Source organism: Coregonus lavaretus (assembly GCF_964263955.1).
Source record: "Coregonus lavaretus genome assembly, chromosome: 17".
Classification (NCBI taxonomy): Eukaryota; Metazoa; Chordata; class Actinopteri; order Salmoniformes; family Salmonidae; genus Coregonus; species Coregonus lavaretus.
The window spans coordinates 36,985,194-37,001,871 of record NC_140004.1 but is presented as its reverse complement, the minus strand read 5'-3'; the positions used below and the strand labels follow the sequence as shown (position 1 = coordinate 37,001,871).

General features: G+C 42.8%; 1 protein-coding gene across 1 annotated transcript; it reads left to right on the top strand.

Annotated features, from left to right (window-relative positions):
- The first annotated feature begins 1,894 nt into the window (after positions 1 to 1,894).
- LOC311144650 (DBH-like monooxygenase protein 2 homolog) lies at positions 1,895 to 3,984 on the top strand. Its single transcript, XM_084180701.1, has 3 exons — positions 1,895 to 2,229; positions 3,041 to 3,187; positions 3,775 to 3,984. Exons 1-3 carry the CDS (start codon positions 1,963 to 1,965, stop codon positions 3,928 to 3,930), a joined length of 570 nt encoding a protein of 189 aa, XP_084036827.1. The 5' UTR covers positions 1,895 to 1,962; the 3' UTR covers positions 3,931 to 3,984.
- The last annotated feature ends 12,694 nt before the right edge of the window (positions 3,985 to 16,678 follow it).

Sequence of the window (16,678 nt, the reverse complement as noted above, 5' to 3'; positions counted from 1 at the left end):
GTTATTTCCTAGTGTGAATATTTAGCACTTCCTGGTGTCAATTCAGCTACAGGATGCATTCTCTAGAGTTGATCCTCAACACTGAGGGTGTTGAAAAAACACTCCCATGGGTCATTTGAACATCACCTGAAGTGTTATATCTTAACATTCAGTGTTTCAATATTAACACTACAAAAAGTGTTAAATTAACACTGATGAGAGTGGACCTATATAAACACTGGAAGAATGTTAAAATTAACATGCCTGGTGTTAAATTAACAATTTCAAATTTGCTGTGTAAGCTATAAGTATGTTCTTTATATTCATATACTTTAGCTCCAACCATTTCTCAATGTGTTCCACCTGATAATATTCTTTATCTTACATAAAAGTAGTAATTCTCTTTAGTTATCTTTTTCCAATGTAATTTTGTATCATAATTGTGACATTATGCACTATATGAAAAGCTGCAAAGAATAATGATTTCGGATCAGTAGCTAGGTTTCCATCCAATTGGCAACAGATATTAATGTGAATATTATAAAATCCGTTAAAAAATAATATCCGCATTTTCACAACTTCTCCTGTTTCTCAAATTGACTTGTTGCAGTTAAAAGGCTGTGCGTGACAAAGTAGTGCACACAAAATACCTTTTGCGGTGAAATTCCCATGTACCTAATAAAAAATACAAGTTCAGTGGGTTTCCATAGCATTTTCAACTCTACTGATGGTTTTCTCACCCCAACAAAAATGCGTTATAGCGTGTGCACACTCTGGTATTGGCACGTGCGCTGTAGCCAACAGCTAGAGCGTACATTTACCTCTTTAGCAGACGCTCTTATCCAGAGCGACTTACAGTTAATGAGTGCATAAATTTTTCATACTGGCCCCCCGTGGGAAACGAACCCACAACCCTGGCGTTGTAAGCAATGCTCTACCAACTGAGCTACAGGAGGCCTTATACAGCCTACATGGAACATGATGAGATTATTAGCCTATTATTGACAAAAAAGCGAGATTATTTTTACTTGGCAGCCAAGCATCGATTATCATGTCACCAGAATAAGACCCTCGATATTTAGTGGAAAGGAGCATCGAGCTCATCACCTTGCACTTTCACAACCCTGTGAAGTTCATCATAATTTCTTTAATCTGTAACCTAATAAACTGCATGCTTTCCCGATGAGTCGTAGTGGGGAGGACTACACAACATGTCATCGCGTGACTCGACGTTTACTTCCATATGATGGTTATTATATCAATATTTGCGCATAATTGCGTTTCCACCGACTTTTTTGCATAATTCATTTTACTGACACAAAAAGATCATACCTCGTCTAGTGCATTTTGTTTTGACGACATTTGGAAAGTTTACCGGAAAAATGTGATGTTCTGTTTCCATCAGGCCTGTCATGACATTTTTTTATCCGAAATGTACTTTACTCTCATGAAATGTTGGATGGAAACCTGGTTATATGGACAGCATATTCCCCTATTACCTCTCCACACCCACCAAACGGGAGAAAACGTACCTCAAAGGAAAACTGTTGAAGAACGGTGCCCACCGTTTTGTGGGAAAGTGTCGTTCAGTAGCGCTACAAACCGTCATGCAAATTAGCAAACGTAAAAAACGAAATGAATGCACCCCAGGTATGTTTGACAAGAGCTGATAATCAGAGAAGGGGACTGGCTGTAGCTAAATGGCGGGAAACAACGCAATGGCGTCTCCTTTCTCTGATTATCAGCTGTTGTCAAACACACCTGGGTCTAAATGTATTTAGTTTCACATACTATAAAACGTATTTTCGCATACCCGAAAAGCCTACTAACTATTTAGGACGCAAGCACGGGTATTCGGACAAGGGCAGTGAGTGTGTCAGAATCTTAGCGGCGCTCCGTTGCGAGATAGCTGTTTGTTTGACCTGGAGTTTTTGTCTCTGAGCTGGTTGAGTTCTCAGGGTCTATCTGTGGGTGACAGACAGGATGATCCTTCTACTCCTCTCCCTGCTCCTGACTTGGACTCCAGTGATCGGGGCACAGCCGGACATCCATATGCCCTTCATGGAGCACCTTGACGTGGACAACAATGTCATCCTGAAGTGGGGGTTCAGCGAGGTCCAGGGCACCATCACGTTCCAGCTGACCTTCAAGACCACTGGCTGGGTGGGATTCGGGTTCAGCCCAAATGGAGACATGGCTGGAGCAGATATCGTTATTGGAGGGGTCGGACCAAAAGCCAACTACTTCAAGGTATCTAAACCATTAACCTGTAATCGTTACAATTAGACAAGTATCAGTGGTAATGTAGTAGTTTCTTGTAGAAGTAGCCCAATATATGACCCTGCGTCCTAGCATTTAGGTAGAGGCAGTTATGTTGTAGGTCTTAGGAATAGGCTACTGTGACAGTGTAGTGGTTTTCAACACCTCAAACATTTGGCAAACTACATGTGAATGTGTTGCACATGGTCAAGTTTTAGAGAAGAGCTGAACTCTATATAACATTTTAAGTATAACTAGAAAAGGTTTTATGGTTGTGGTCAGTATACAAGCACACTATTCCAGATCGGTTTGCATGTTAGTTTAAATGGGGTTTCTAGCTGAAACAGTTGACGACTAGTAAGAAGGCTGCTTTTATGTAGGCTGCTCAATTATGATATTTTTTCACTAATCGGTCATTTGACTGATCAGAACATTTTGAAGAAGATCTGGGAAAATCTGATTGGAAAATATTTTTAAATTGGGCTTCCTTTGTAAAGAAAGCTGTAGTGACCAGAATTCCCCACATCCATGTCCCTGGCACGCACTGGGAGTCATGCAAATATGGTTGTAGTGTGACCAGTATTAGTATCAGTTTCTTCAAGCAACCTGACCAGTGGCAGTCTGGACTTTCTGGTGTTGATAGCTTATGGTTCTGGTGCTACAGGTGGTGGCAGCAGCATAATAGTGATAATGAACAGTTTCTAAAGTTGTGCTTTCACCAAGCACACCTAATAAAACACAAGTCTAGTAGGCTCTATAAATACTCCAGATAACATCAGTATTTTTGTTGTATTTCCTTCAGGATTATCATGCCACAAGCAACGGATTTCCCTTGGTGGATGAGAAACAGGACTACACCCTCCTGTCCCTGACCGAGGCAGACGGTCAAACCACCATGACCTTCTGGAGGGCCATCCAGTCATGTGACAAGGATGACTTCCGCATTACCGTGAGTTAAGTTGGTGAAACCCTGAGCTAGACCATCTGTCATTTATATCCACTTACTAGTTATTTTATTGATTAGTTCACCACAAACTGCATAAACATGGAGGCTTTTGTAACCCTACGTGGTTCTCAGAGATGAACAAACATAGCATTTAAAAAGGCATTATTAAAGAATATGGAGTCATAACGTCAATGACAACATTATGTTGGATATGGTTCCCCAACTGGTGGCCCGCAGGTTGAATTTGGACCGCGGCTGGTTTTATTTGGCCTCCGACGTTATCAGAGGGAACAATTTTCATTGTTGGACATAAGACTGTAAACACTGGGAAATCCGCTGCAAGTGACTTTAATTTAAGAAATCTGTTCAAGTATTCCCACGGCGTAGACTCATGTGATCGTATACAAATGTAAGCAAGGTTTGAAACGGCCGCCGATCATCCGCTCAAGAGAGAAATCGGCCCTTGGCTGAATCTTGTTGATGGCTGATATAGGCCCTACTTAGTGCCTACTAGGACTTTTCTAAACGCAGTCATTAACCTGTTTTTTTTCTTCTGTTCTCTTGTATGTTTTGTTCGATCCCCATCATAGGACGGTCCATTGAAGCTGATCTATGCCTACGGGAAAACGGATGACATCGGCTACCATGGCAAAAGTAGGGGGACCAAGGAGGTGAACCTCCTCAACATGCCTAGCTTCAGCAACTCTGGCACCAGTCCCCCACGCGCAATAGAAAAGTGTCAATAATCTGTATTCATGATATATGAAAATGTCAATAAATTTAAGGAATAATTCACTCAACTACTCCTTCCTATGCGTAAAATGTTATGTCTTACCATGTTTGAACGCTTGGTGATGAAATGTTTCATCTTGGACTGGAAGCAAAATGTGAAAATCCAATGACTTTACTCTGAACAGAAATATGTAACAATTTCAAAGATTTTGCTGAGTTGTAAGGAAATCAGTCAATTGAAATAAATTAATCAGGCCCTAATCTATGGATTTCACATGACTGGGAATACAGATGTGCATCTGTTGGTCAGATACCTTAAGATAGGGGTGTGGTGCAGGGGAAAAAGTCAGCATCTGGTGGGACAGCCATTTCCGTCATTAAGTGTGACACATACGTATAGTTGCTCAGGCTGATTGTGGAACGTTTTTTTCCGCTAATCAACGGCTGTGCGACGTTCCTGGATATTGGCAGGAAATGGAACATTGTTGTACACCGATCCAGAGCTTCCCAAACATTTAATTGGTGACATGTCTGTGTATGCAGGCCATGGAAGAACTGGGATGTTGTCAGCTTCTTGGAATTGTGTAGAGATCCTTGCAACATGGGGCTGTGCGTTATGCTGAAAAATGAGGTGATTTAAACACTTACAATGGATAGCTAGAATGGCTACAGACCTATGTTGAGACTGACGGGAACATCCGGTTTTTAAATTAAAGCTCCAGGCAGCCTCTCCTTTTCAACAAATTCTCAAGGTCACCCCCTCTCCTAGGGAGGGTGACGTGTTCGATGCCAGTACAGCTAAGGGACGAAATAGTAGTTTGCTTCCTAAATTCGAGCCAATGACTTACGTAGTTGAACGTGAAAGTGACAAACTGACACTGTCATTTTCGTAAACAACGTTATGAAGGAGTGCCTTTGACGGCACTCACATGCGCGGTTCCGAGCGAGACAACCATTTGACCCGATTTAAGTGTTTCTGCTCATGAGTTTAGCAAGCATATGTCGCAATGTCATCCCCTACAAATGTGTTGGGGGTTTCTAATGGAGAAGCAGTTTCTGCCCATCTTTATATTGAAGGCTCTAGCCAACAGCTCGCTTAGTGTACTAGGGGGTAACTAGCCCCCTAGTACACTATGTAAATGGCTAAAGTTCACACTTCATGGTAAAAGTACCGGGGTAATTGTTCCCCCGCCCCAATGGAGTAACTGACCAACGGAGTGTTTCTGTTACCCTGGTAGAAGATTATGGGATAGGGTTTCTCACAAGTGTGTTAAAACCCATTTAATCTGTTTTCTTTAATAAGTAATACTTAAAATGTAAGTCTAGATATCTTATTTTAAATAAAATATGGGGAGAAAATGGTGTTGCACATGTCACCTATAATATCTGCACTATGAAAAGATTTGATGTAAAGTCCCTCTTTAACTCACCTGTACATTAATTTTCTGCTTGCTTTTTCCATATAATCCATTATGTACAATTGCACTAAACATGATTTGAATAATGCAAGATTTTAAATCCCAGCAGTCTTTAAAATGACATTCAGGAAGAAAAAGTTAATAGTTTTTAATTAAAACAATTATTCATTGGAATGGAATATACAGTGCATTCGGAAAGTATTCAGACCCCATCCCTTTTTCCATATTTTGTTATGTTACAGCCTTATTCTTAAATGGATTAAATTAATTGTTTTCCTCATCAATGCAAACACAATGTCCCATAATGACAAAGCGAAAACAGGTTTTTAGAAATGTTTGCAAATGTGTACAAAAATAACCCCCCCGAAAAACACTTATTTACATAAGTATTCAGACCTTTTGCTATGAGACTCAAAATTGAGCTCCGGTGCATCCTGTTTCCATTGCTCATCCTTGAGCTGTTTTCTATAACTTGATTGGTGTCCACCTGTGGTAAATTAAATTGATTGGACATGATTTGGAAAGGCACACACCTGTCTAAACAGTTGACAGTGCATGTCAGAGCAAAAACAAAACCATGAGGTTGAGGGAATTGTCCGTAGAGCTTCGAGACAGGATTGTGTCGAGGCACAGATCTGGGGAAGGGTACCAAAACATTTCTGCAGCTTTGAAGGTCCCCAAGAACATAGTGGACTCCATCATTCTTAAATGGAAGAAGTTTGGAACCACCAAGACTCTTCCTAGAGCTAGCAGCCAGGCCAAACTCAGCAATCGGGGGAGAACAGCTCGCATAGTGTACTAGGGGGTAACTAGCCCCCCCTAAGAACTGTCTAGTTGCTGACACAAAGCAATGTTTGGAAAAAAATGTTATGTGGATGAAGGTCATGCTTACGCAAATAAACTATAAAGGGAAATAAATGGCTACAGTTCACACTTCATGAAATGTTTTTAGAAAAGGGGCATTTTTTTAAAGTACCGGGGTAACTGTCCCCCCAACGGGGTAACTGGTCACTCTTACAGAGCTCCAGTGTTCATCTATGGAGATGGGAGAATATCAAGAAGCTGATTAAACAGCATCATTACACAGGTGCACCTTGTGCTGGGGACAAGAAAAGGCCACTCTAAAATTAGCAGTTTGGTCACAATTCCACAGATGTCTCAAGTTGAGTGTGCAATTGGCATGCTGACTACAGGAATGCCCACCAGAGCTGTTGGCAGATAATTTAATGTTAATTTCTCTACCATAAGCCACCTCCATTATTTTAGAGAATTTGGCCGGCCTCACAACCGGCCTCAAAACCGCAGACCTCATGTAACCAAGCCAGCCCAGGATCGCCACATCCAGCTTCTTCACCTGCGGGATCGTCTAAGATCAGCCACCCTGTACAGCTAATGAAACTGGGTTTGCAGAACCGAAGAAATACTGCACAAACTGTCAGAAACCGTCTCAGGGAAGCTCATCGTCCTCACCAGGGTCTTGACCTGACTGCAGTTTGGCGTCGTAACCGACTTCAGTGGGCAAATGTTCACCTGCAATGGCCACTGGCACGGTGAAGAGTGCTTTTCACAGGTTAATCCCAGTTCCAAAGTATAACGGCCATACCGCGTGTATTGTGTCGTGTGGGCGAGCGGTTTGCTGATGTCAACGTGGCGGTGGGGTTTTGGTATGGGCAGGCATACGCTACAGACAAGAGTATTTTAAGTCAATTTGAATGCCCAGTGATACTTTGATGAGAGCCTGAGGCCCATTTTTGTGCCATTCATCCGGCACCATCACCTCATGTTTCAGCATAATGCACAGCCCCATGTCTCAAGGATCTGTACACAATTCCGGGAAGCTGACAATATCCCAGTTCTTCCACAGCCTAAATACAGACAAGTCACCCATTGAACACGTTTGGGATGCTCTGGATCGGTGTACGACAGAGCGTTCCAGTTCCCGCCAATATCCAGCAACATCGCACAGCCATTGAAAAGGAGTGGGACAACATTCCACAAACAGCGTGAGCAACTCTAGGCATAGGAGGTGTCGCACTGCATGACGGAAATGGTTGTCGTACCAGATACTGACTTTTTCCTGCTCCACACCCCTACCTTTAAGCAGTCTGACCAACAGATGCACATCTGTACTCCCAGTCCGGCGAAATCCATAGAGTAGGGCCTGATTAATTTATTTCAATTGACTGATTCCCTTAAATCTCAGTAAAATGATGCATTTATATTTTTGTTCCGTGTAAATTCACTGGATTTTCACATTTTGCTTCCAGTCTAAGACCAAAAGGAAAGATTTTATGACCAAATGTTCAAACCGGTTAAGACATAACATTTAACGCATAGGAAGGAGTTGTTGAGTGAATTGTTCCTTACATTTGACATATATCATGAATACAGATTATTGACACTTTTCTATTGCGCGTGGGGGACTGGCGCCAGAGTTGCTGACCAGGGGGCTGGAGCTAGGCATGTTGAGCAGGTTCACCTCCTTGGTCCCCCTACTTTTGCCATGGTAGCCGATGTCATCCGTTTTCCCGTAGGCATAGATCAGCTTCAATGAACTGTCCTATGATGGGGATCGAACAAAACATACAAGAGAACAGAAGAAAAAAACAGGTTAAGGACTGCGTTTAGAAAAGTCCTAGTAGGCACTAAGTAGGGCCTATATCAGGCATCATCAACTAGATTCAGCCAAGGGACGATTTCTTTCTTGAGCGGATGATCGGCGGCCGGAACAGAATTACAAATAATCTGCAAGTTGACCGCAAGAAGCCCAAACAGATGTTTGACTAACATAATTTCAAACCTTGCTTACATTTGTATACGCTCCCATGCATAGGAATACTTGAACATAATCAAATTAAAGTCACTTGGAGCTGATTATGTCCAACAATGAAAATGTTTAAATAAAAAAAACGGATAACTTCGCAGGCCAAATATAACCAACGCGGGCCAAATTTGGCTTACGGGCCACCAGTTGGGGTACCCTGTCCTACATAATGTTGTGTCATTGACGTTAAGAAACCATTGTATTTAATAATGCCATATTTGCATGACTCCCAGTCCGTGCCAGGGACATGGATGTGGGGAATTCTGGTCACTACAGCTTTCTTTACAAAGGAAGCCCAATTTAAAAATATTTTCCAATCAGATTTTCCCAGATCTTCTTCAGAAGTTCTGATCAGTCAAATGACCGATTAGTGAAAAAATTTCATAATTGAGCAGCCTACATAAAAGCAGCCTTCTTACTAGTCGTCAACTGTTTTAGCTAGAAACCCCATTTAAACTAACATGCAAACCGATCTGGAATAGTGTGCTTGTATACTGACCACAACCATAAAACCTTTTCTAGTTATACTTAAAATGTTATATAGAGTTCAGCTCTTCTCTAAAACTTGACTAGGTGAAACACATTCACATGTAGTTTGCCAAATGTTTGAGGTGTTGAAAACCACTACACTGTCACAGTAGCCTATTCCTAAGACCTACAACATAACTGCCTCTACCTAAATGCTAGGACGCAGGGTCATATATAGGGCTACTTCTACAAGAAACTACTACATTACCACTGATACTTGTCTAATTGTAACGATTACAGGTTAATGGTTTCGATACCTTGAAGTAGTTGGCTTTTGGTCCGACCCCTCCAATAACGATATCCGCTCCAGCCATGTCTCCATTTGGGCTGAACCCAAATCCCACAAAGCCAGTGGTCTTGAAGGTCAGCTGGAACGTGATGGTGCCCTGGACTTCCCTGAACCCCCACTTCAGGGTGACATTGTTGTCCACGTCAAGGTGCTCCATGAAGGGCATATGGATGTCCGGCTGTGCCCCGATCACTGGAGTCCAAGTCAGGAGCAGGGAGAGGAGTAGAAGGATCATCCTGTCTGTCACCCACAGATAGACCCTGAGAACTCAACCAGCTCAGAGACAAAAACTCCAGGTCAAACAAACAGCTATCTCGCCACGGAGCGCCGCTAAGATTCTGACACACTCACTGCCCTTGTCCGAATACCCGTGCTTGCGTCCTAAATAGTTAGTAGGCTTTTCGGGTATGCGAAAATACGTTTTATAGTATGTGAAACTAAATCAATTTAGACCCAGGTGTGTTTGACAACATATGATAATCAGAGAAAGGAGACGCCATTGCGTTGTTTCCCGCCATTTAGCTACAGCCAGTCCCCTTCTCTGATTATCAGCTCTTGTCAAACATACCTGGGGTGCATGCATTTCGCTTCAACGTTTGCTAATTTGCGTGATGGTTTGTAGCGCTACTAAACGACACGTTTCCTCAAAACGGTGGGCACCGTTCTTCAACAGTTTTCCTTTGAGGTACGTTTTCTCCCGTTTGGTGGGTGTGGAGAGGTGAATAGGGGAATATGCTGTCCATATAACCAGGTTTCCATCCAACATTTCATGCAAGTAAAGTACATTTCGAATAAAAAATGTCATGACAGGCCTGATGGAAACAGAACATTACATTTTTTCGGTAAACTTTACAAATGTCGACAAAACAAAATGCACTAGAGGAGGTAAAATGATTGATGCTAAAATTGTCGGTTATTATGCGCAAATATTGATATAATAACCATCATATGGAAGTAGACTTCGAGCCACGCGATGACATGTTGTGTAGTCCTCCCCACTAAAACTCATCGGGATTCATTAGGTTACAGATTAAATAAATTATGATGAACTTCACAGGTGATGAGCTTGATGCTCCTTTCCACGAAATATCAAGGGTCTTATTCTGGTGAAATGATAATCGATGCTTGGCTGCCATTTGACAAATAAAAATAATCTCGCTCTTTTGTCAATAATAGGCTAATAATCTCATCATGTGTAGGCTGTATGTGCGCTCTAGCCAAAAGCGCCCAGATAGCGCTGTTGGTTACAGCGCACGTGCCAATCCCAGAGTGTGCACACGCTATAACGCATTTTTGCGGGGGTGAGAAAACCATCAGTAGAGTTGAAAATGCTATGGAAACCCATTGAACTTGTATTTTTTATTAGGTACATGGGAATTTAACCGCAAAAGGTATTTCGTGTGCACTCCGCTGTCACGCACAGCCTTTTATCTGACAGAAACATGAGAATGTGTGAAAATGCGGATATTTCTTTTAACGGATTTTAGAATATTACATGAAAATCTGTTGTCAAATGGATGGAAACCTAGCTACTGATACGAAATGTGGCTTTTCATATAGTGCATAATGTCACAATTATGATACAAAATTACATTGGAAAAAAAGGTAACTAAAGATAATTACTACTTTTATATAAGATAAAGAATATTTCAGGTGGAACACATTGAGAAATGGTTGGAGCTAATGATGAATGTAAAGAACATACCTACACAGCAAAAGTGTTAATTTAACACCAGGCATGTTAATTTTAACATTCTTCCAGTGTTTATATAGGTCCACTCTCATCAGTGTTAATTTAACACTTTTTGTAGTGTTAATATTGAAACACTCTCTGAATATTAAGATATAACACTTGAGGTGATGTTCAAATGACCCATGAGAGTGTTTTTTCAACACTCATGCAATGTTTACACAATTAATCTTCTCCTTTCCCCCTTTCCCCCTTCTGATAAGCTGTAGACCACACTATTTACCAAGAGAGTTTTCATCTATATTTTTCATAGCTGTCTATTTACCACCACAAACCAATGCTGGCATTAAGATTGCACTGAATGAGTTGTACAAGGCCATAAATCAACAGGAAAACGCTCATCCAGATGCAGCGCTCCTAGTGGCCGGGGACTTTAATGCAGGGAAACTTAAATCTGTTCTACCTAATTTCTACCAGCATGTTAAATGTGCAACCAGAGGAAAAAAAACTCTAGACCACCTTTACTCCACACACAGAGACGCATACAAAGCTCTCCCTCGCCCTCCATTTGGCAAATCTGACCATAACTCTATCCTCCTGATTCCTGCTTATAAGCAAAAACTAAAGCAGGAAGCACCAGTGACTCGGTTAATAAAAAAGTGGTCAGATGACGCAGATGCTAAGCTACAGGACTGTTTTGCTAGCACAGACTGGAACATGTTCCGGAATTCTTCAGACAGCATTGAGGAGTACACCACATCAGTCACTGGCTTCATCAATAAGTGCATCGATGATGTCGTCCCCACAGTGACCGTACGTACATACCCCAACCAGAAGCCATGGATTACAGGAAACATCCGCACTGAGCTAAAGGGTAGAGCTGCCGCTTTCAAGGAACGGGACTCTAACCCGGACGCTTATAAGAAATCCCACTATGCCCTCCGACGAACCATCAAACAGGCAAAGAGTCAATACAGGACTAAGATTGAATCGTACTACACTGGCTCTGACGCTCGTCGGATGTGGCAGGGCTTGAAAACTATTACAGACTACAAAGGGAAGCACAGCCGCGAGCTGCCCAGTGACACAAGCCTACCAGACGAGCTAAACCACTTCTATGCTCGCTTTGAGGCAAGCAACACTGAAGCATGCATGAGAGCACCAGCTGTTCCGGATGACTATGTGATCACGCTCTCCGTAGCCGATGTGAGTAAGACTTTTAAGCAGGTCAACATTCACAAGGCCGCAGGGCCAGACGGATTACCAGGACGTGTACTCCGAGCATGTGCTGACCAACTGGCAAGTGTCTTCACTAACATTTTCAACAGGTCCCTGACTGAGTCTGTAATACCAACATGTTTCAAGCAGACCACCATAGTCCCCGTGCCCAAGGACTCTAAGATAACCTGCCTAAATGACTACCGACCCGTAGCACTGACGTCTGTAGCCATGAAGTGCTTTGAAAGGCTGGTCATGGCTCACATCAACAGCATTATCCCAGAAACCCTAGACCCACTCCAATTTGCATACCGCCCCAACAGATCCACAGATGATGCAATCTCTATTGCACTCCACACTGCCCTTTCCCACCTGGACAAGAGGAACACCTACGTGATAATGCTATTCATTGACTACAGCTCAGCATTCAACACCATAGTGCCCTCTAAGCTCATCACTAAGCTAAGGATCCTGGGACTAAACACCTCCCTCTGCAACTGGATCCTGGACTTCCTGACGGCCCGCCCCCAGGTGGTAAGGGTAGGTAACAACACATCTGCCACACTGATCCTCAACACGGGGGCCCCTCAGGGGTGCGTGCTCAGTCCCCTCCTGTACTCTCTGTTCACCCATGACTGCATGGCCAGGCACGACTCCAACACCATCATTAAGTTTGCCGACGACACAACAGTCGTAGGCCTGATCACCGACAACGATGAGACAGCCTATAGGGAGGAGGTCAGAGACCTGGCCGTGTGGTGCCAGGACAACAACCTCTCCCTCAACGTGACCAGGACAAAGGAGATGATTGTGGACTACAGGAAAAAAAAGAGGACTGAGCACGCCCCCATTCTCATCGACGGGGCTGTAGTGGAACAGGTTGAGAGCTTCAAGTTCCTTGGTGTCCACATCACCAACGAACTATCATGGTCCAAACACACCAAGACAGTCGTGAAGAGGGCACGACAAAGCCTATTCCCCCTCAGGCAACTGAAAAGATTTGGCATGGGTCCTCAGATCCTCAAAAAATTATACAGCTGCATCATCGAGAGCATCCTGACTGGTTGCATCACCGCCTGGTATGGCAACTGCTTGGCCTCCGACCGCAAGGCACTACAGAGAGTAGTGCGTACGGCCCAGTACATCACTGGGGCCAAGCTTCCTGCCATCCAGGACCTCTATACCAGGCGGTGTCAGAGGAAGGCCCTCAAAATTGTCAAAGACTCCAGCCACCCTAGTCATAGACTGTTCTCTCTGCTACCGCACGGCAAGCGGTACCGGAGTGCCAAGTCTAGGTCCAAAATACTTCTCAACAGCTTCTACCCCCAAGCCATAAGACTCCTGAACAGCTAATCATGGCTACCCGGACTATTTGCACTGCCCCCCCACCCCATCCTTTTTACGCTGCTGCTACTCTGTTAATTATTTATGCATAGTCACTTTAACTCTACCCACATGTACATATTACTTCAACTACCTCAACTAGCCGGTGCCCCCGCACATTGACTCTGCACCGGTACCCCCCTGTATATATATAGCCTCCCTACTGTTATTTAATTTTACTTCTGCTCTTTTTTTATCAACACTTTTTTGTTGTTTTATTTTACTTTTTCATTTTTAAAAAAATGCACTGTTGGTTAAGGGCTGTAAGTAAGCATTTCACTGTAATGTCTGCACCTGTTGTATTTGGTGCATGTTGACAATAAAATTTAATTTTATTAGAATTAGAATTGTGCAATAGCAGATAATAAGAGAGTTGCCACATCATTGTTACACTGAATTAATTTGTTAAGTTATGAGTTATTGTTTTTTAAATGTTATATTCCAATGTTATGTAATGTTATCAGTTACACTGCATTCGGAAAGTATTCAGACCCATTTACTTTTTCCACATTTTGTTACGTTACAGCCTTATTCTAAAATGTATTAAATTGTTTTCCCCCCCTCATCAATGCGGAGTTTCTCCCATTATTCTCTGCAGATCTTCTCAAGCTCTGTCAGGTTGGATGGGGAGCGTCGCTGCACAGCTATTTTCAGGTCTCTCCAGAGATGTTCGATCGTCCGGGCTCTGGCTGGGCCACTCAAGGACATTCAGAGACTTGTCCTGAAGCCATTCCTGCGATGTCTTGGCTGTGTGCTTAGTGTCGTTGTTCTGTTGGAAGGTGAACCTTCACCCCCAGTCTGAGGTCCTGAGCCATCTTGAGCAGGTTTTCATCAAGGATCTCTCTGTACTTTGCTCAGTTCATCTTTCCCTCTATCCTGACTAGTCTCCCAGTCCCTGCCGCTGAAAAACATTCCTACAGCATGATGCTGCCACCACCATGCTTCATCGTAGGGATGGTGCCAGGTTTCCTCCAGACGTGAAGATTGGCATTCAGGCCAAAGAGTTCAATCTTGGTTTCATCAGACCAGAGAATCTTGTTTCGAATGGTCTGAGAGTCCTTTAGGAGCCTTTTGGCAAACTCCAAGCGGGCTGTCATGTGCCTTTTACTGAGGAGTGGCTTTTGTCTGGGCACTCTACCATAAAGGCCTGATTGGTGGAGTGCTGCAGAGATTGCTATCCTTCTAGAAGTTTCTCCCATCTCCACAGATGAACACTGGAGCTCTGTAAGAGTGACCAGTTACCCCATTGGGGTTGGGGGGACAGTTACCCCGGTACTTTTAAAAAATGCCCCTTTTCTAAAAACATTTCATGAAGTGTGAACTGTAGCCATTTATTTCCCTTTATAGTTTATTCGCGTAAGCATGACCTTCATCCACATAACATTTTTTTCCAAACATTGCTTTGTGTCAGCAACTAGACAGTTCTTAGGGGGGGCTAGTTACCCCCTAGTACACTATGCGAGCTGTTCTCCCCCGATTGCTGAGTTTGGCCTGGCTGCTAGCTCTAGGAAGAGTCTTGGTGGTTCCAAACTTCTTCCATTTAAGAATGATGGAGTCCACTATGTTCTTGGGGACCTTCAAAGCTGCAGAAATGTTTTGGTACCCTTCCCCAGATCTGTGCCTCGACACAATCCTGTCTCGAAGCTCTACGGACAATTCCCTCAACCTCATGGTTTGGTTTTTGCTCTGACATGCACTGTCAATTGTTTAGACAGGTGTGTGCCTTTCCAAATCATGTCCAATCAATTTAATTTACCACAGGTGGACACCAATCAAGTTATAGAAAACAGCTCAAGGATGAGCAATGGAAACAGGATGCACCAGAGCTCAATTTTGAGTCTCATAGCAAAAGGTCTGAATACTTATGTAAATAAGTGTTTTTTGGGGGGGTTATTAAAAACTATTAATTAAAAACTATTAAAAACTTTTTCTTCCTGAATGTCATTTTAAAGACTGCTGGGATTTAAAATCTTGCATTATTCAAATCATGTTTAGTGCAATTGTACATAATGGATTATATGGAAAAAGCTAGCAGAAATGTAATGTACAGGTGAGTTAAAAAGAGGGACATTACATCAAATATTTTCATAGTGCAGATATTATAGGTGACATGTGCAACACCATTTTCTCCCCATATTTTATTTAAAATAAGACATCTAGACTTACATTTTAAGTATTACTTATTAAAGAAAACAGATTAAATGGGTTTTAACACACTTGTGAGAAACCCTATCCCATAATCTTCTACCGGGGTAACAGAAACCCTCCGTTGGTCAGTTACTCCATTGGGGCGGGGGAACAATTACCCCGGTACTTTTACCATGAAGTGTGAACTTTAGCCATTTACATAGTGTACTAGGGGGCTAGTTACCCCCTAGTACACTAAGCGAGCTGTTGGCTAGAGCCTTCAATATAAAGATGGGGGTTTCTAATGGAGAAGCAGTTTCTGCCCAACACATTTGTAGGGGATGACATTGCGACATATGCTTGCTAAACTCATGAGCAGAAACACTTAAAACGGGTAAAATGGTTGTCTCGCTCGGAACCGCGCATGTGAGGGCCGTCAAAGGCACTCCTTCATAACGTTGTTTACGAAAATGAGTGTCAGTTTGTGACGTTCAACTACGTAAGTCATTGGCTCGAATTTAGGAAGCAAACCACTATTTCGTCCCTTAGCTGTACTGGCATCGAACACGTCACCCTCCCTAGGAGAGGGGGTGACCTTGAGAATTTGTTAAAAAGGAGAGGCTGCCTGGAGCTTTAATTTAAAAACCGGATGTTCCCGTCAGTCTCAACATAGGTCTGTAGCCATTCTTGACCATTTTAGCTATCCATTGTGTTTAAATCACCTCATTTTTCAGCATAACGCACAGCCCCATGTTGCAAGGATCTCTACACAATTCCAAGAAGCTGACAACATCCCAGTTCTTCCATGGCCTGCATACACAGACATGTCACCAATTAAATGTTTGGGAAGCTCTGGATCGGTGTACAACAATGTTCAATTTCCTGCCAATATCCAGGAACGTCGCACAGCCGTTGACGAGCGGAAAAAAACGTTCCACAATCAGCCTGAGCAACTATACGTGTGTGTCACACTTAATGACGGAAATGGCTGTCCCACCAGATACTGACTTTTTCCCCTGCACCACACCCCTATCTTAAGGTATCTGACCAACAGATGCACATCTGTATTCCCAGTCATGTGAAATCCAAAGATTAGGGCCTGATTAATTTATTTAAATTGACTGATTTCCTTACAACTCAGCAAAATCTTTGAAATTGTTACATATTTCTGTTCAGAGTAAAGTCATTGGATTTTCACATTTTGCTTCCAGTCCAAGATGAAACATTTCATCACCAAGCGTTCAAACATGGTAAGACATAACATTTTACGCATAGGAAGGAGTAG

What these genes read in the sequence shown, in the direction of transcription:
- LOC311144650 (XM_084180701.1), top strand. Translation starts at nt 1,963, where the DNA reads ATGATCCTTCTACTCCTCTCCCTGCTCCTGACTTGGACTCCAGTGATC. An exon ending in CAAAAGCCAACTACTTCAAG is followed by an intron (nt 2,230 to 3,040) that starts GTATCTAAACCA and finishes TATTTCCTTCAG; the next exon opens with GATTATCATGCCACAAGCAA. An exon ending in AGGATGACTTCCGCATTACC is followed by an intron (nt 3,188 to 3,774) that starts GTGAGTTAAGTT and finishes TCCCCATCATAG; the next exon opens with GACGGTCCATTGAAGCTGAT.